The sequence below is a fragment of the Geotrypetes seraphini genome, chromosome 5, assembly GCF_902459505.1.
Source record: "Geotrypetes seraphini chromosome 5, aGeoSer1.1, whole genome shotgun sequence".
Taxonomy (NCBI): domain Eukaryota; kingdom Metazoa; phylum Chordata; class Amphibia; order Gymnophiona; family Dermophiidae; genus Geotrypetes; species Geotrypetes seraphini.
In genome coordinates this window covers 51662699-51683380 of record NC_047088.1, presented here as the reverse complement: position 1 = coordinate 51683380, position 20682 = coordinate 51662699, and the positions used below count along the sequence as shown (strand labels likewise).

The 20682-nt window shown below is 44.0% G+C and overlaps 1 protein-coding gene across 5 annotated transcripts in view; it reads left to right on the top strand.

The window, feature by feature from the left end:
* The first annotated feature begins 11258 nt into the window (after positions 1-11258).
* BRWD3 (bromodomain and WD repeat domain containing 3) overlaps positions 11259-20682 on the top strand; it is a 286770-nt gene continuing 277346 nt past the window's right edge. For all 5 annotated transcript variants that reach the window (XM_033944590.1, XM_033944589.1, XM_033944588.1 and 2 more), the window contains exons 1-4: positions 11259-11535; positions 12529-12587; positions 12698-12727; positions 12902-12961. In XM_033944590.1, the coding sequence (XP_033800481.1) occupies positions 11502-11535; positions 12529-12587; positions 12698-12727; positions 12902-12961 (183 nt within the window). In that variant the 5' untranslated portion in view covers positions 11259-11501. The remainder of the gene's footprint in view (positions 11536-12528; positions 12588-12697; positions 12728-12901; positions 12962-20682) is intronic.

Here is a 20682-nt window from a genome sequence, read left to right as displayed (position 1 = left end):
GCAGATGGTGGGGAAATAGGAATGGAAAAAACAAGGGATATGGTGACAAGAGGAAAGGAAATGGTGAGCAGAGTGGTAGGGAGGGGAGGGAAGGGAAGAGAGGGTACTCATGTCAGGGAATGGAAAGGAAGGGAAGGGGAAGGAGATGATGGTGTCCATGAATGGCAGAGAAGAGATAGAAACTAGACAGATTTGAAAAGGAAGAAAAGTTGATCGTAAAAGGTGGATATAGAGCAGGAAGAGAAAAAAAAGAAAGAGTTAACAGACAAAGCACAAGGAAGCAAAACCAGAGATGTGGAATGAGATGATTAGAAAGATAAATTCATCCGACAACAAAGGTAAGATTATTTTTAGTTCAGTAAAGGGAGTAATGAGATTTGATATATCATCTTTCTTTGGAACTGAATTGAAATGTATCAGTTTTGAGAATTTATGACTGCTATGTATACTGTATATTGCACTATACAGGAGGAAATGTGAGGGGGCAATTTATGCAAATGTGTGATTAAAATTTTTAATCATGATTAATCATGCAATTAAAAGTTTTAATCGATTTACAGCCCTAATATATATATACATATATATGATCCAGAGACAAATAATCCAAACAATAGAGATACAGTGGTTCCCTATGTTTCACGGAGTTCAAGATACAGAAGTCATCACGCAAGGTATTGGCATGTGTGTTCTGGGACAAAGATGGAATTTTGCTTGTAGATTACCTGAAAAAAGGTGCAACCATCACAACAAAATACTACATTGCACTTCTCAACAAACTGAAGCAGCAACAATCAAGGCAAGCTTTCGAAAGTAATCTTGTTTCTTCAAGACAATGCCGCTGCCCACAAGGCAGCCATTACACAGCAGAAACTGGCAGATCTTCACTTTAAGAGTTCTGAAACACCTGGCCTACTCACCTATTTGGTCCCTTCAGGCTACTACCTCTTTCCTAATTTCAAGAAACACCTCAAGGGAACAAAGTTTTCAAGCACTGAGGATGCCACATTAGCTGCAGATGACTGGTTTGCACCACAACCAAAATAATTTTTCTTGGATGGGTTAAAAAAAGTTAGAACAACAGAGTCATAAGTGTGTGGAGCTCTGTGTTGAATATGTAAATAAAATTCTTCAGTTCTGTAGCTTATTGTTTTCTTTACAAAGGGGCAGGGGAGATATGATACAGACGTTTAAATACTTGAAAGGCTTTAATATAGAACCAAATCTTTTCCAGAAAAGAAAAAATGGTATAAATAGAGGGCATAATTTGAGGTTACAGGGAGGAAGACTCAAGAGCAATGTTAGGAAATTCTTCTTCACGGATAGGGTGGTAGATGCCTGGAATTCCCTCCCGAGGGAAGTGGTGGAGAGGAAAATAGTGATGGAATTCAAAAAAGCGTGGGATAAACATAAAGGATCTCTAATTAGAAAATGAAAGATGTAAATTACAGAGCTAAGGCCAGTACTGGCAGACTTGCATGGTCTGTGTCCCATATGTGGTAATTTGGTGTAGGATGGGCAGGGGAGGGAATCAATGTGATCTCCACTAACTTGGAACATGAGGATGTTACTGGCCAGACTTTATGGTAGATATCCTACAAACAGGATAGCTGGATAGGCTGGAGTGAGCTTGGACGGCAACTTCAGCATTTGGAACCTAGGACAATACCAGGTGGACTTTACAGTCTATGACCCAGAAATATCAACAAAGAGACAAGTTAATTTAATCATGTATTTTTATGGGTATAACTAATGGGCAGACTGGATGGACCGTTCGAGTCTTATCTGCTGTCATTTACTATGTTACTTTACAAAACCTAACTGCATTATCCTTTAAAGCAAGACTCAAATCTTGGGCATTACATTGCCATAAGAACATAAAAATAGCTATATCAGGCCAGACCAATGGTCCATGTAGCCCAGTATCCTATTTCCAACGATGACCAATCCAGCTCACAAGTACCTGGCAGAAGCCCAAATAGTAGCAACATTGATTACTGCAATATAATTTATTCTGGCTTGCTCAAATTATTTTTTTAAGAAATTATAAACACTGCAAAAAACTGCTCTGTCATTCCTACAATTTTTGATCATGTTACTTCTTTGCTCAAGAATCATCATTGACTTCCTATTGATTTGGGTTAAATTCAAAATTTTGCTTCTTTCTTTTAAGGAATTCTGGACTGGTATTTCACCATATCTAGCCACTTTAACAATTCCATATACTCCTACACATATTCTTAGGTTGTTGAATAACCATCATATGGTCCTACCTCAGTGATTTAAAACTTACGGTATGGGGGCCACATGCAGTCCGCCAGGTACTATTTTGAGGCCCTCAGTATTATAAAGAATGATTCTTTATGGAAAACTTGTGCCTTAAGTGTCCGGCGGCTGCATTCTGGAACGTTGCCCGCCTGACTGCTGTAACCTCACACAAGCGCTTTCCTGTGTCTGAACGCGATTATCCTCTCCACTCCACCTCACAATCGCTTGCAGATGCAGGAAAGCGCTTACGTGAGGTTACAGCAGTCAGGCAGGCAACGTTCCAGAACGCGACCGCCGGACATTAAGGCACAATTTTCCATAAAGAATCCTTCTTTATAATACCGAGGGCCTCAAAATAGTTGGTCCAAAATCTTGTCTCTTGCTCTTGATAATTTGATAGTTTTTCACTTTCTGCATGTTGCACTGCTTTCAGCTGTGTATAGCTGAAATTATCAGAAGCAATTAAGGAAAGATTTATAAACTGTAACGACTTTTACCTCATGCAAAGTGTTCATTTCTTTAATAAGAAATTAGCTATTTTTTTCTGCAGCCCTTCAAGTACATTGCATTAAATTAGTGACTTTTATTCAACCATTACCTTGCGGTTCAAGGCGGATTACATAAGAGGTTATCTGGACATTTCTAGAAGAGTTAGAGTTGAACGGGTTACTTCGGGGGACTGAAGTGCTTCCTGTGGTTTTAGTTTGTTTTGATGGATTTCTTGAATAGCAGGGTTTTTATTTCTTTTCTGAAAGTTTTGTAGTCTGCTGTTGTGATCAGTAGATTGGATAGTTGGTGGTCTAGTTTTGCTGCCTGTGTGGCCAGTAGGCTATCGTACATTTTTTTGCATTTGATGCCTCTGATTGGGGGGTGCATGAATGGTGTCTGGGTTCTCCTTTGCCTGATTTTGGTAGTTCGGATAAGGCGGTTGTTCATGTAAGCTGGGCTGTCTCCATTCATGGCTTTAAATAGTGGACAATAAAATTTGAATAGTATTCTTGCTTGTATTGGGAGCCAGTGTGAGTCGAGGGCTGTTTTTTGTACTGTTTGTAGTGGTTTTATCATGACTGCAGGGCAGGGGAGATAGAGGACGTTGCAATAGTCTAGAAGTTCTAGGACTAGGGATTGGACCATGGCTGGAATTGTTTTCCGTCAAAGTATTTTTGGATTTGCCTTAAGTTTTGCATGACCGCAAATAATTTCTGCATTGTTTTGTTGATTTACATAGAAACATAGAAGATGACGGTAGAAAAGGGCTACAGCCCATCAAGTCTGCCCACTCTGCTTACCCACCCCCTGTCTATGCCCTAATGACCCAATTTTCTTATCTTGACCCTCGTAGGGATCCCACATGGGTATCCCATTTATTCTTAAAGTCTGGCACGCTGTCTGCCTCGATCACCTGCACTGGAAGCTTGTTCCAATGATCAACCACTCTCTCTGTGAAGAAATACTTTCTGGTGTCGCCATGAAATTTTCCGCCCCTGAGTTTGAGCGGGTGCCCTCTTGTGGCCGAGGGTCCCTTGAGAAAGAAAATATCATCTTCAACTTCGACACGTCCCATGAGGTACTTAAATGTTTCGATCATGTCTCCCCTCTCCCTACGTTCCTCGAGAGTGTAGAGCTGCAATTTGTTCAGTCTCTCTTCATACGAGAGACCCTTGAGCCCCGTGATTATCCTGGTGGCCGTCTGCTGAACCGATTCAATTCTGCGCACATCTTTACTGTAATGTGGCCTCCAGAATTGCACACAGTACTCCAGATGAGGTCTCACCATGGCCCTGTACAACAGCATTATGACTTCAGGCTTTTGGCTGATGAAACTTCTATTGATACAACCCAATATCTGCCTTGCCTTAGATGAAGCCTTCTCCACTTGATTGGCAGTTTTCATGTCTGCACTGATGATTACTCCTAAATCTCGTTCTGCTGAAGTCCTAGTTAAAGTTTCTCCGTTCAAGAAGTACGTCCTGCATGGATTTCCGCTTCCGAGGTGCATGACCTTACATTTCTTAGCATTGAAGCCTAGCTGCCAGGTTGAGGACCAACTTTCCAATGTAAGCAGGTCCTGCGCCATATAATTCTGTAAACTGCATTCACTTACTATATTACATAGTTTGGCGTCATCGGCGAATAGAGTTATTTTACCTTGAAGCCCTTGAGTCAGATCCCCTATGAATATTTTGAAAAGGAGTGGACCCAGGACCGAGCCCTGCGGCACTCTACTGGTTGCATGGTACAGCATCTGTTTATCATCATTCCCAGAAGTCTTAGGGTGGATTGAATGGGGTATGTGATTGAGTTTAATACTAAGTTTGTTATGGTTGGGTTTTTTTTTTTTTTTTCTAGAAGTATAAATTTTGCTTTGTCTGGGTTTTTTTGTGTTCTTTCATTCATGTAGCCACTATTTCTAGTGTTCTATGTAGTGTGTCTGTCATGGAGGGTGTTGGTTGATCAAAAGGAAGGAGGAAGGTGATGTCATCTGCATAGCTATAAGAAATTAAGCCTAATTTATCTAGGCAGGTGCTGAGGGATGCAATGTAGAGATTGAAGAGTGTTGGGGATAAAGGCGACCCTTGGGGGTACGCCGCAGGGGTTGGACCATGGTTCTGATTTTTCTTTGTTTGTCTTTACTCTGTAGGTCCTGGATTGTAGGAATCCTTGAAACCAAGTGTGTACCTTTCCTGTGATTCCTATCGTTTCTAGTATTTGTAGTAGAATGTCATGATCTACCAGGTCAAATGATGCGGTGAGCTCTAGTTGTATAACCAACATTTTTTTTGCCTGTGCTGAGGCAAAATGTGGCCCTGCAAAGGGTTTGAGACCACTGTCCTAACTGGACCCCAAGCTACTGAGTTTGAAACCACTAGACAGTGCTTTTTATTTTTTTACCGCTTCTGCTCTTTGGAATAGTCTAATCATCAATAATTCATGGTAAGTAACTTGAAAACATTTAAAATCTACACTCAAAACTTGGCAATTTCAGCAAACTTATGGCACCTGAATTAAGTGAGGCTTGGCCATTCAATACATCATTACTCTACAGTTTGTAAATATCATTTTTTGTTTTATATGGCTTGTTGAAGGTTGAATGGCTTTCTTTCCTATTTTATCCCTCCTTTTACAAAAGCGTAGCATGGTTTTTTGTGCTGGCTGCGGCAGTAACAACTCCTACATTCATAGGAATTCTACGAGTGTCAGAGCTGTTACCGCTGCAGCCGGCACTAAAAACCACACTACATTTTTGTAAAAAAAGGGGTGGGGGTTAATATTGTAATTCCTTTCCATCATATTGTGGAAAATAACTATTGGTTGGCAAAGCAAGTGGACAGGTGTTCTGAAAATCTAAACTTCCATACTGCTGAACAGTTTGTCAACACAGTGAGAGTGTCTAATGACACAGCCAAGTGAGAACATAAGCAATGCCTCTGCTGGGTCAGACCTGAGGTCCATCATGCCCAGCAGTCCGCTCATGCGGCGGCCCAACAGGTCCAGGATCTGTGCAGTAATCCTCTATTTATACCCTTCTATCCTCTTTTCCAGCAGGAAACTGTCCAATCCTTTCTTAAATCCCAGTACCATACTCTGCCCTATTACATTCTCTGGAAGCGCATTCCAGGTGTCCACCACGCGTTGGGTAAAGAAGAACTTCCTAGCATTTGATTTGAATCTGTCCCCTTTCAACTTTTCCGGATGCCCTCTTGTTCTTTTATTATTTGACAGTTTGAAGAACCTTTCCTTCTCTACTCTCTCTATGCCCTTCATGATCTTATAAGTATCTATCATATCCCCTCTAAGTCTCCTCTTCTCCAGGGAAAAGAGACCAAGTTTCTCCAATCTCTCAGTATATGGAAGGTTTTCCATCCCTTTTATCAGACGTGTCGCTCTCCTCTGAACCCTCTCGAGTATTGCCATATCCTTCTTAAGGTACGGCGACCAATATTGGACGCAGTATTCCTGATGCGGGTGCACCATCGCCCGATACAAGGCAGGATAAATTATTTTGTCCTGGTTGTGATACCCTTCTTGATTATACCTAGCATTCTGTTTGCTTTCTTAGCGGCCGCTGCGCACTGTGCCGTCGGCTTCATTGTCATGTCCACCATTACCCCCAAGTCCCTTTCCTGGGTACTCTCATTCAATAACATCCCTCTTATTGTATAGTTGTACCTCAGGTTTCTGCTTCCCACATGCAGTACTTTACATTTCTCAACGTTGAACTTCATCTGCCATCTCGTCGCCCATTTCCCTAGTTTGTTCAGGTCCCTTTGCAATTCTTCGCAGTCCTCTTTAGTCTGAGCTCCACTAAATAGTTTGGTATCGTCTGCAAATTTTATTATCTCACACGTCGTCCCTATTTCTAGATCATTTATGAATATATTAAATAGTAGTGGCCCGAGCACCGAGCCCTGCGGAACACCACTCTTGACCCTCTTCCAGTCCGAGTAGTGGCCCTTCACCCCTACCCTCTGTTTCCTACCTGCCAATCAGTTTCTGATCCATCTATGTACGTCTCCGCCCACCCCATGGTTCTTCAGTTTCCAGAGTAGACGCTCGTGAGGCACCTTGTCCAAGGCTTTTTGGAAATCTAGGTATACGATACCTATGGGGTCTCCTTTGTCCATCCGTTTGTTGATTCCTTCGAAGAAGTGCAATAAGTTAGTTAAACACGATCTCCCCCTGCAGAAACCATGTTGGCTTGGTATCAGAAGTTCGTTTCTTTCCAAATGTTCATTGATGTTTTCTTTTATCAGCGCTTCCGCCATTTTCCCCGGAACCTGAGGTCAGACTCACCGGTCTGTAGTTTCCCGGGTCATCTCTTGATCCCTTTTTAAAGATGGGCGTGACATTGGCTATCTTCCAATCCTCTGGTATCACATCTGTTTTCAGGGATAGGTTGCAAACTTGCTGCAGTAGTTCCGCTATCTCCTCCTTTAATTCCTTCAGAACCCTTGGATGGATTCCGTCCGGACCCGGGGATTTGTCAGTTTTTAGTTTTTCTATCTGCCTGCGCACATCTTCAAGGCTCACTTCCATGAATGTTAATTTTTCTGCTTGATTTCCATTGAAGAATTGCTCAGGTTCCGGTATGTTGGTTGTGTCTTCGTTCGTAAATACAGACGAAAAGAACATGTTAAGTCTTTCCGCGACTTCTTTCTCCTCCTTCACTACCCCCTTCCTGTCTCCATCATCCAGCGGTCATACCTCCTCCTTAGCTGGCTGTTTCCCTTTAACATATCTGAAGAACGGTTTGAAATTTCGTGCCTCCCTGGCTAGCCTCTCTTCATACTCTCTTTTGGCTTTTCGAACCACACGGTGACATTCTTTTTGATACTTCCTGTGCTCCTTCCAGTTCCCCTCAGTTTTGTCCTTTTCCATTTCCTGAATGAATTTTTCTTATTGCCTATCGCTTCCTTCACTATTTTAGTCAGCCATACCGTGTCTTTTGTTTGACTCTTTTTGCTCCCCTTTCTGAATCTGGGTATGTACAGATTTTGCGCCTTGCTCACCGTGTCCTTGAAAAAAAGCCAGGCATGTTCTACCGTTTGCCATTTCTTGGAAGTGTTCCTAAGTTTCTTCCTTACCATTTCCCTCATTGCTTCATAGTTTCCTTTCCTGAAGTTGAAAGTTGTTGCTATGGTTCTCTTTCCTTTTGGTATTCCTACTTCAACTTTTAACTTGATCATATTATGATCACTGTTTCCCAACGGTCCCACTACTTCCACTTCCTTTGCAGGGCCCATTAACCCATTTAGGATTAGATCCAGAGTGGCATTTCCTCTCGTCGGTTCTCTAACATGCTGCTCCATGAAGCAATCTTGTGTAGCCTCCAGAAATTCTGTCTCTCTAGTGCATCTTGAGCTTCCAAGTTTCCAGTCTATCCCGGGGTAGTTGAAATCTCCCATAATAACTGTGTAACCACTTTTGCATTCTCGCTTCATCTCGGTTTCCATTTCTCTGTCGATATCTCCGGTTTGCCCGGGTGGACGATAGTATAGGCCCATCTTTATTTCATGTCATTTCCTATCCGGTATTTTAACCCATAGCGATTCCAGCTTGTTGGTCACCTCCGCTGTGTCCATTCTTGTCGATTGTATGCTTTCTTTTATGTATAGGGCTATTCCATCTCCTTTCTGTCCTGACCTGTCCTGGCGATAAAGCTTGTACCCCGGCAGTGCTGTATCCCATTTGCTTTCCTCATTCCACCATGTTTCAGAGATTCCAATGATGTCTATGTCCTCTGCATTGGCCACGGCCTCTAGTTCCTCCATTTTGTTTCTTAGGCTCCTTGCATTAGTATATATGCAATTTAGGTCCTGGCATTTTGTTGTCTTCACTACCTTTCCCTGTGCTTCAGTCTTTGGTGTCTTCTCTTTTGCTACACTCTTTCTAACCTCCTCTTCTGGGTTGTAATTTGTCCCTTGTTTCTTCCCAGCTACCTTCTTCCGAATCGTCGACGCTAGGTCGACTGTCGGCTTTCCCCTTCCTTTTAGTTTAAAGCCTGTTCTATTCCTCTCATGACGTTGTTTGCTAGAAGTCTTGTTCCTGCTGCGCTCAGGTGCAGTCCATCTCTCCTGTAGAGCTTGCTCTTGCCCCAGAACGTTGTCCAGTTCCTCACGAAGTGGAATCCTTCTTCCTCACACCATTTCCTCATCCACGCATTTATTGATTGTAGTTCCTCCTGCCTTTTCACATCTGCCCTCGGTACCGGTAGGATCTCTGAGAATGCTATCTTCTGGGTCCTCATCCTCAGCTTCCTTCCCAGAATCTTGAACTGTTCTACGAGTGTGCTTCTTCTGTAGTCTCTCCTGCTGACATCATTCGTCCCAATGTGGATCATTACTGTGAGGTGTTAAACTGATTACTGACTTTGCCACTGGCATCACTACAGACCCAGTGCAGCGTGACACCTTGTTGCAAAGAGTTGAATAGCATCGCAGGCTTTATCCTATCTCAAGAAGACATTGAATGCTTGAGTGTTACCACACCAAAGTGTACGTGTTTGGCTATTAGTGAAGTATGTTAAATTTCTACTATTTTCCACAATAAAGTGCAGATATTGAAGGTTCATTTAATAAAATACTGCTAGATTTTTTGTATAAAATATATTTTTATCAATGTATCATTGCTGAGAGAAAACATAAAAGTTATAGCTATAATACCCAGAAATTTGCTCCATTAAGCAATAATAATAATACAGGGCTATCACATAGAAACATAGAGTATGACGGCAGAAAAGGGCTGTCGGCCCAACAAGTCTGCCTACTCAAAGAACCCTCCCCCTAAGCATTTCCTCGGAGCGAACCCACATGTTTATCCCATCATCCCTTGAAGTCGAGCACGTTACTAGCCTCAACTACCTGACGTGGAAGACCATTCCAGCGATCAACCACCCTTTTGGTGAAGAAGTATTTCCTGATGTCACCATAAGTCTCCCACCCTTGAGTTTGAGCGGATGTCCTCTTGTTGTCTTGGGACCCATAGGGAAAAAGATATCTTCTTCCACCTCAGTACGGCCTGTAAGATATTTGAATGTCTCTATCATGTCTCCCCTCTCCCTGTGTTCTTCAAGAGAATATAACTGCAGCCTGCTTAGATGTTCTTTATATGGGAGATCCTTGAGTCCTGAGACCATCTTAGTGGCCATTCGCTGAACCGATTCCATTCTCTTCACATCCTTTTGATAATGTGGCCTCCAAAACTGAACACAGTACTCCATGGACCTGCATACTTCTACAGTATCCAGTAGTACATTATGGGTCTAATCTAATAAACTTTCTTTTCCCCCTTGCACAAGAAATAGGAAAACAGTTTTAGTAAAACAGGCACTAAAGGAGTTACAGAAGACCTCAAAAGAGATCTCTCCCTTGTTCATTCAGCTCATCACCTTCAGGAAGCACAATGGGGATGAGGGATTTAAAGAAGTCTTAGGCGCTGGCTTTTAAGAGTCAAATAAAATTTGTCAAGACCTGTTAAAAGGTAAAAGAAAAAAATATCCAAATGCACATCAGGTTTATTAGGTGAGTGCTGCAAAAATTGTCAGTCTCCCTTAAAACTCAACACTATCAATTATCAAATTTGCAGAGTGCTTCAAGATTATAAAGAATTAGGGGTTTCTTAACCGCGCTATTCTTTTATGCTGAAAAAAAAATTAGATTTTTTTTCTGTAAGATCTAATGAATTTAAATGGAAGCACAATAAAATATTAGTGTAGAAAGCAATGGCTACACACACAAAGTGACAAGTCTCATACATAATATGTGGGCTCCTTAATGAGAATCAAGGTCAATCCCCTTCAAATCAAATGCAGGAACAAAGATGGACAAAAACAAAATTAACTTTTTAAAGTTATGATCTAAGTCTGAACATTAAAAGCTTAATACGTCTTCCATACAACCATCCTTTGCAATCACCTTACTTGATTCATAATACATAAAGAACCAGTAACTAAAAACGTCTACGTTGAAATAACCTGCACAGAGCTCTGATCTGTCTCAATACCAGGGCAGCCATCTCATAGGAAGCCGAAAGCATCTTTACCCTCGCAACCAAGTCATTCCTTCAACAGAACCCACTTCAACTCACACTTCATAAAAATAAAGTCACACAATCTCACTCATCCGTAGCTCAATAACCTTAAAGCCCGATATTGCTGTGCACAGGCTGTGAAATGAGGAGGGGCCAGGCCTAATCACATTTAACCCAACACGGCATAAACAACTACAGAGCTCAGGGCCAGGGATTAATTTGGCACTTACAACCAAAAAGATTTTCCAGATGTGTAACAATTAACAAGACAAAAGCTTTGTCGAAAGAAGCTGAAGTGAAATTCATCACTTCCGCATTCATTTTATACAATCCTCCTGCTAACAAAAGCAACACTATACTTCCTGAACTACCAGCGAGTTTTATTTCCTGTCGCAAGAGCGCCGCAGTCCTATAGACCTACACAAGGAGGCCGCCTGGAAGCTCTCCAGCCGCTTTCGGTGAGGAATAGGATAGCGCCCCCAGCGTACGGAGAAGCAAAGTGCACTCTTCTACCTTTTCTCTCAGGCTGGCCCAGCCAGTTATGGGGCGAAGCGTGATGCAATTGGAGCCGAGGAAGAGCGAAGCTGGGACGAGGAGGGAAGCAAAGAAACGCCGCGGCTGCTCCCCATCTATGGGGGCGGCAGGACAATAAGCGCAGCCGGGGCCGGTGGCAGGAGCGGGACCGGGATTGGCAAGGAGCTTCGGCCATGGCAGCGGCGGGCCCAACACAGATAGAAGGCGGTGGGTGGCTATGTGCGGAACCCGGAGCGCCTCTGTCCCGGTGCGGGACCCCGAGCGGTTTTGTGTGCCGGGGAGGGGGGGGAAGTGCGGTGCGGTGCTCGGAGCGACTCTGCACCAAGGGAAAGTGCGGGACCGGGCGCGGCTCTGCCCTGGGGGAGTTGAGGGGGGATCTGGAGACTTTTATCTTCTCCGGGACGATCGCGGGCCCTGGGGTGGGTGGCTTCCGGTGACAGGGAGTCGCGGGGATGTTAGTTGCCAGTGGAGGAACATCGCGGCACTGGGATTGGGATATATTAATGGACGCCTGTGGAGGATCATGGGATCCAGGATGGGGGGGGGGGGGGCTTGGGAGGGTGGGGGGCATCACTCGGGGCCTAGGATGGGGCAAGGGGTATTAATTGCCAACTTGGGTCTTGTGGAGACCGGTTGGCGGAAATGTATTAATTTTCAATACTGCAGGACCCAAAATTGGGGGTGCAAAGGGTATTGATGACCAGAGTGGGACCTAGGGGGCTTGAGCTAGCGAGGACGGTGATATTGCTAGTTAATAGAGGTGGGGTATCGCGGGGCCCAAGATGAGGGATGCAGAAGGCATTACAAGTTGCCGTAGGTGGAGCATCGCGGGGCCTGGCATGGGGGATACAGATGTGGAGATATCGCTAATTGCCAGAGGTGGGGCATCGCGGGGCCCAGGCTAGGGGATACAGATGTGGAGATATCGCTAATTGCCAGAAGTGGGGCATTGCGGGGCCCGGGGGAGGGGGGTAGCAGGGATATCACTAATTGCCAGAATTGTGGAGATTGGGATGGGGGATGCAGAGGTGAAGATTCCGTATTGTTCTTCGTTTATTATTTACCTACAGCCCTTGATGAGAGATGCTGGGATGAGGGGTATCAGTCATTGGCAGTGAGGGACCTTGGAGCCCTGGCTAGTTCGTTGCTGATGTTTTATGGTGTTTCGGATCTCATTCAGCTTTTTCTTTCCCCTCACAGAACTCTATTTCCTAATCGCCAGGTTTCTGCAGTACGGCCCTTGCCAAAAATCAGCCCAGGTGAGCAGGGATTGTGGTTGTCATCAGTCTTCGTCACTGTCCTCTTTTCTAGTCTTTGCAAGGTACTGTTAGTGTTTTGCCCTGATACAGGTCTATGTTTACGCTTTCAGGTGCTGGTAGAGGAACTGGAGGAGCACCAGGTACAATCTCAACTACACTTTTACCTCATCCCTTGTATTTGTAGCGTGCCTTCCTGCTACTGACCCCTTTATTCACTGGGGTAAAAGCAAAACTCATCTGCGCCTGAAGTAAACTGATAGGATCGGGCCAAGTCTGTTGCTAATATCTAATTTTGCTCTCCTCTTTTCCTCTAGCTAATCCCGAAGCGATTGGATTGGGAAGGAAAAGAACATAAAAGAAGTTTTGAGGATCTGGTGAGTTTTCGTTCTAGAAAGAGCTTTACATTTTTTGCTGTTTAAATCTCCCAGTTAGAAGCAGCAGAAAAGGGGATTAGAGAGACAGGCAGCAGCCTACCAGCGTTCCTCGTGGCTTCTGTTTAGAGCAGCATGCGGGGACGGGACTTTACTCTGGTGTTTTGTATTCGTCCACAGACCTTTAAATGTCTTGTGTAAGACTGGGGGGGGGGTTATCTAAGGGCATTCAGTGGGAGATGACACATGCCCAGATGCCGGCCAATCGCAGTGCAGATATGTTTGATGTTTTGGACTTTGGAAATCAAACCTTGTGTTTGATTGGTCAGCGTCGGAGCATGCATGAGCTAAAAATGTTTTTAAAATTAGCTTTTTATTCTTTCTGAGGAAAATGTAACAAAGTGTTGAGCACTGTACTGTGAATTAGTTTTGGTGTCTGGAGCAATTTTGGGAAAAGGCAGTTAGGAACCGGAAATTACTTTTTAGAAAGAACAAAGGCTCTCTTTTATTTATTTTTTTGTTTTATACTTTTGAACCCCAAGCCCACAGTGTGGTGTCATCAGACAATAAAAAGGCCCTGTGCTGAAAATAATTAAAATAAAGATATTTCTGTCAGCGCCTCTAGGAGTGATTTGCTGAAAGCAGTAGCATACTAAGGTCAGGATTGGCCCTATGAGGCGGTACTCTTGAGCACATAGGCGCTGGTGCTGTGGGTGCCCGAGCAGCCCCAATATTTTGGGGACGTCACGTGATTGCATACGCACTAGTTGTCCTCGGCCCTGCGGCTTTAGGGGGCCCTCCCGAAGGCCGGCATGCTTTCCCTTTGTCTCCAGCGTCCCCCCTGTCTACCCTTAAAAAGTAATGACGGTCTGCTGCAGAGAATCACCGGCACTACTGTGATTCTTAACAGCCTGTCTGCAGCCTCCGCTGCACATTCCCTCTGCCACGATCCGTCTCAGACCGAAACAGGATGTTACATCAGGAGGGGCAGGACTGTAGCAGAGGGAATGTGCAGCAGAGGCTGCGGGCAGGCGATTCTCTGCAGACTGTCATTACTTTTTAAAGTTAGACTGGGAAGGCCAGGGGGACGCCGGATGAAGGTGGAGACAAGGGGGAAGCATGCTGGCTTTCGAGAGGCCCCTAAAAGCTGCGGGGCTGAGGGCAACTGCCTTGTTTGACCTAAAGACTTTTCATGGTCCTATATTTGCATAGTATTTATCTGTGTTCTGCATGTGTGACTAAGATCAGGTGTTCTGGTAGGAATGAATGTTGAGAAGCACCACACACTGTGCTTTGTGTAGCTTAAATTTGTGGTTAATCATTGTGTATTGTTAATACGATTATAAATTACATTACATTACATTGGTGTCTTCTATCCTGCCAATGCCTTTCAGTTCTAGGCGGTTTACAACAAGAGTTGGCCTGGGCATTTCTAGGGAGAATACATGGTTAATAGATGTTGTATGCGTCGGGATCTGTGGAGGGACGATCAGGTTTAGTTAGATCATTTGACAAATTTCTTGAATGTTTTGTAGTTGGGCGTCATAGTAAGCAGATTGGAGAGGTGGCGGTCTAGTTTCGCTGCTTTGGTGGCTAATAGTCCGTCATATATTATTTTGCTTTGTATACCTTTGATTGGGGGGATGGATAAAGTGTGCATGAGTTCTCCTTGGTCTGGATGTGTTTTTCCTGATTAGGCGGTTGCTCAGATAGCTTGGTCCGTTTCCATATAGGGCTTTGAATAGGGCGCAGTAGAATTTGTTGTGTGTATATATGAGAAATAAATGGAAAAATGGCATTACCATTAGTACTATTATTATGGGGGTGGGGTGTGGGGCAGAGCTTAAGCACCCTCAATCATTTTGAAAAGTTGGCTCTTATGCTTGAGGGAGCGTCATCTTGCTGCCAACCAGCCTACCTGCTGGTGGGATCTCTCTGCTGCTCCCCTTCCTAGCATCTAACACTTTCACCCGTCTCCCCCAATTGGAATTTTTCCCCTTCCCCGCATCTACTTTTCTACTGTTGTAAAAGTTGCCGGGCAGCGGTGAGCTACGCTGCCATCAGACCTGGCGTCTTCTCTCCACTGTGGCTCACTCCTTCAGAAACAGGAAGTAGTTGGAGAGGGCAGGCCGCAGTGGAGAGAAGACGTCGGAACTGGCAGAAGCATAGCTCACTGCCACCCAGCACACTATCCACTTTACCCACCCTACCTGCTTCTCCACTCCCTCTGAGAGAGGGTGGAGGACTTGGTGGCTGTAATACTACTGAAAATATATTCTTCCAGAACCAGAAGGAGAACTTGATATCTGAAATTCTTATTTACTGTGTTTGAAGCAGTAGCATAGGGTCAGCATGTTTATGTTTTGTTTTTTAGCAGTTTGAGCAGCTGTAAAGAGTGTAACTTCTGCATATTGCCCTGCCAGTGAGTGACCCAAAGGCTGGCTGGGAAGGATGGCCCTCTCTTGGGGATAGAGCTAATTATCACTCTGCTGCCTGAGCAGATGGCCTTCAGTCATACAAAAAGCCAGATTGTTTTGTGTGCTCTTTTCTTTCTGGAACTGAACAGAGATCACAAAAACTTGTTTTGGGGCCTTGAAAGAGGCTAAAACTTTACTGTAGAATATTGTACATATTATTTTCAAAACTGAGGCTGTTTTTGTGATGTGGGGGTGTTTCTGTTATTTTTTTTTGTTTGTTTGTTTTTTAAATCCCATTCTTATCCATTGTGCAATTTATGCTTCTTGTTCTCAGGCAAATGTAAATATTCATGCCTGCAATGTAGGCACAATGTTTGCTGGTTAGGTTAGTATTTTATAAGGACACATTGACACCTCCTATTAAATTACTCTCCATAAGTCCAGTTGGGCATAAAAGGGAAAAGGAAAGGGAATGGTACTCATTTTCAGCTTTTTTGTGGTTATACGTTCAAAGTGGTTTATTTATATATGTTTTATTAACATTTGATATACTGCTTAAGCATATTACAGATCTAAGCAGTTTACAATAAAATACAGGTACTTAGAACTTCTCTATCTGTCCCGAAGGCTCACAATCTAGCTAAAGTACCTGAGTAAACAATTATTAAAATAGAAAATATACACGTACTTATTTTGTACCAGGGACAATTGAGGATTAAGTGACTTGCCCAGGGTCACAAGGAGTAGCACTAGGATTCAATACCACAACCTCTGGGTTAAGAGGCAGCAGCTGTACCACTAGGCCACCCCTGTGCACTTCCGGATTCAAGGTGTGCTTAGGTTCCATTATAGAACACTAGCATAACCTGAGATCAATGTGCCTAGCTTCCCAGTTATAGAGCTGGTGTAAGACGAGTGCTACCAGGAACATGCATAACTTAAAGTATTCTGTAGGTTTATGCATGCAATTGGGAGCCCTGTTCCCACCCATGCTCCTCCGCCACTGTCCACAGCCCAGTACTGGGTAGAGCTTTAGATTCTTGCCCAGAAATAGCTAAGAAGAAAAATTTTTTTAAAAAAAATTAAATTAAATCCGGTTGGGCAGACTGGATGGACCATTCAGGTCTTTATCTGCCATCTTCTACTGTGTTACTATAAGTGCTATGTAAGTTAAGGGTAAATTCTCAAAATGTCACTGAAATTTAGGCACAGGGATGATGCAAGTGAAGTGCAAATTCTTTAATGGCAGTTTGCATGAAACTGCTGTTATGGAAAACTAGTGTAAGTCCACACTTCTGTACCTAACTTTAGGCACAAGAACTTACACCAGCCACTAACTGCTAGTATTCTATAACCTGCACTCGGGTTCTTGGTCTTTAGTAGGTGCATTATAGAAATCATTCACCCAGTTTATAGAATAAATGACTAAAGTTAATTATGCGCCCAGCTGCCTATTAGAACCAATTAGTGCCAGTTACCAATAATTGGCAATTATTTGCTACAAAGTTAGTTAGCATCTGCTTAAACAATTAATTAGGAATGTAACTGACCTTATCTTAAAACTTGCATGGGCAACTTTGTGTGCTGATTGTAAAGTTGCATGCCCAACATAATAGAATCTATCTGGGATAGGCACTTGGGATCTCTCAGAGAGAGAAAGAGATAATTGTTACTCTGGATGGACAGACTAGATGGGCCATTTGGCCTTTATCTGCCGTCATGTTTCTATGTTAATACACACACAAATGTGAGTGCCTGGTTTATAGCAGTGTTTTTCAACCTTTTTACACCCGTGGACCGGCAGAAATAAAAGAATTATTTTGTGGACTGGCAAACTACTAGGACTAAAATTAAAAACCCCGTTTACGCCCCATCTCCGCGAGCTCAGTCCCCGCAAACCATCTGATCCCATCTGCACAAGCCGCAATTATGATTTTACATTGAACGTATTTTATTAAAGTATAAAAAGAGACAATATTCTGAACATTTGTGATTTTATAAATACAAATATACAGAGCACGGACCAACAAAACCCCTGTCTCCCCTCCCCTTCACATATATCCCCTCTACTATCAAGAAAACTGAACAAGCCAAGTTATTATAGAATGCTACATAGAAATATCTTGTTAACAGAATATTGCAGTCCCCAGTTATGTCTCTAGCAGGATATATATTTCAAATCTGATATATTCTAATGACAAAATAGAAATAAAATTATTTTTTTCTACCTTTTGTTGTCTCTGGTTTCTGCTTTCATCTTCTTTTCACTCTTTTCCTTCCAGTGTCTGCCCTGTCTCTTCAATCCAGCATCTGCGCGTTCCATTCAATGTCTGCCCTCTTCCCCTTCCATATGTATCTGACTTCTTTCTATGCCCCTCTCCCCTGTCCATCCAGCCTGTGCCTCCTCTTTCCTTTTTACATCATTCATTCCGGCTTCACTGCCTTCTTCATTTTTATCTCTCCTACACCAGATCTAGCATCTTTATCCCTCTCTCATTTCTCTGCTGACCCCCTTTCCAGCATCAATGTCTCTCTACTTTCTCATTCCTCTCTCTCCCCTTTCCCTCATCTGATCTCTCCATTCCACCCTGACCCCCTTCCCCTCCTGTAATCTCCCTGCCAGCTGTTTCCTTCCTTTTTTCTTTCTCCCTTCCCTCCCTCTATCCAACATTAACTCTCTTCCCATCCCTTTCCCTCCTCCCCTCCCAGCAGCATCTCTCCTAACTCCCTCCAAGTCCAGTAACAGCTCTCCCTTTATCCAGCAGCTTCCCAGCCTCTTACAGTGGCTTCCTCCCCTTCCAGCAGCTCTCAGTACTTGCCTGCAGGAAGTTGACAGTAAATCACTGCCCTGGCAAGTAGGAGAGCTGGTGGGAGGGGAGACAGCCACTGTGAAGGCTCCCCAGAATCTTGCTCGCACACGCTGACCATCTCCCTCCACCTGCACCTGTATCTGCAGTTCTATCCGTTCTACTTGCAACTTCCCAGCGGCCCTCTTCAACAACTCAGCAGGGGCGGCGATCAAGACAGGCTGCCAATGTCGGGACCTTCACTCTCTGAGTCCCGCCTATTTTGTTTCAACTTCCTGTTTCCTAACAGGCGAGACTCACAGAGAGAAGGCTCCGACGTCGGCAGCCTGTCTTGATCGCCTGAGGCTGGGAGGAACAGCAGTCAGCAGGAACCGCAGTTGGGAGGAACCGCAGTCGGCAGGAAATTTAACTGCCGACTTGATCTCGCCGGCCCTGCGTGGACCGGCAGAAATTTTCTGCGGACTGACACCGATCCGCGGACCGGCAGTTGAAGAACAGTGGTTAATAGAATTGCTATTAAAATATTCATAAAAAGTATGGTAGTCAGTAAAAACCTAGCACAGTGTTAGCAACTCCAGGGCTAGTTAACTAACGTGTGCAAAGCAGTAGCACACAGGTATGATAATATGTGATAACTGGATGCCCTTTTAGGAGAGGAGAACTGGGCGAGTTTTATAAGCAGAGAATAAATCTGGACTGCATGATTGCCAACAGTACACTTAATGCTTCCAGGTGAAAAGCCCTTATATGGCAGTTTGACCCCTAATGATTGTAATGTTAGGGGTCAGAGATGCCATTTTGTACCCATGCTGGCAACATGCACAAGTGTGTAGTGCTTGTGCCTACCCTGCCACTAACCCACCTGGGCTCCCCTAATAAGTGATAGGAGGTTATGTTGATGCGGTTTTGGGGTGGGGGATAATGCTTGGGATTCAGTTGTTTTTTTTTTAACTCATCAGTTGGCAGTAATTACATTGATAAGCATAGATCGGGGGTGCCCAAAAGGTCGATCCCAAAGGCAACGCGAGTCGATCGCGGAGCCCATCCCGGTTTCCGTGATTGACTCGCGTTGCCTTTGCATTCTCTCTGTTTCCTGACGCCACAGCAGGCCAGCAGTGACTAGGGAAGTGCTGGGCAAGCCAGCCTGACCAGTGCTGGCCTGTTGCGGCGTCGGGAAACAGGGAGAACTCGTCGGCAACGTTGGCGGTGGTTTGCGGGCCCGTTCCCAGACGTCGGCGGTGGCTTGTTGGCCTGTGTCCAGACCACAGCCTGGGTCGTGGCTTGGAGAGAAAAAAAGGGGAGACAGAAAGACAGGGAGGCAGAACGGGCAGACAGGGAGACAGAAAGAATGAAAGAAAGGGGGGTATGGAGACAAAAAGAAAGAATGAAAGGGGGGCATGGAGACAAAGAAAGAAAGGGGGCAGGGAGACAGAAAGAAAGAGCAGAGAGAAAGAAAGTAAGAAAGGGGGCAGGGAAACAGAAAGGAAGAAAGGTGAGGGGGCAATGAGAGAGGAAGGAAAAGGGGAGGGAATGGAGTGTGGCAGGGGGCAGGCAGGGAGAGAGGAAGAAAAAGTTGGATTCATGGAAGGACAGAGATGTTGGTTGGGGAATGGAATGAGGTCTGGAAGAAACAAAGCATGCAGGAGGCAGAAAGGAGGGAAAAAATATTGCATGCACAGTCAGAAGAAGAAAGTGCAACCAGAGACTCATGAAATCACCAAACAACAAAGGTAGGAAAAATGATTTTATTTTCAATTTAGTGATCAAAATGTGTCCATTTTGAGAATTTATATCTGCTGTTTATATTTTGCACTATGGCCCCTTTTTACTAAACAGCAGTAGTGGATTTTAGCGCAGGGAGCCTATGAGTGTCGAGAGCAGCGCGGGGCATTCAGCGCAGCTCTCTGTGCTAAAAACTGCTATCGCTGTTTAGTAAAAAGGGAGGGGGTATATTTGTCTATTTTTGTATAGTTGTTATTGTGGTGACATGGCATATTTTAAAGTCATCTGCCTTGACCTCTTTGAAAAAAACCCCAAATATAAATGATAATTATCATTTTCTGTGCGTACAGCGTGCTTTGTGTTTTTTAAAATTTTATTGTTGGTAGATCATTTTGATTTGGTTATTTTAAAAGTAGCTCACAAGCCAAAAAAGTGTGGGCACCCCTGGCATACATGCATGTACCACATTGTCCACTGACGTTTTTATTGTGTAGTAAACGTCTGTCCTGTGAGGATGTTCGAGGGCTTATCTGGTGAGTCTGTCCCTACTTTGTTATCTTGCCCTTCCATGCTTTACCACCTTGCAGCCAATAGCTTCTTATTTGATTACTATTCCTCTAATATGGGGAAATTGTCTGACCTCACTGGCGCATCAATGCAAACGCAGGTTACTACTTGCTTCCGGTCACTAGGTTTCTGCCAAAACTACCAAAACTGCAACTGTGATTAAAACCTGTACTGTAGTTTTATGTATTCTAAGATGTTTCTAATATGTAAC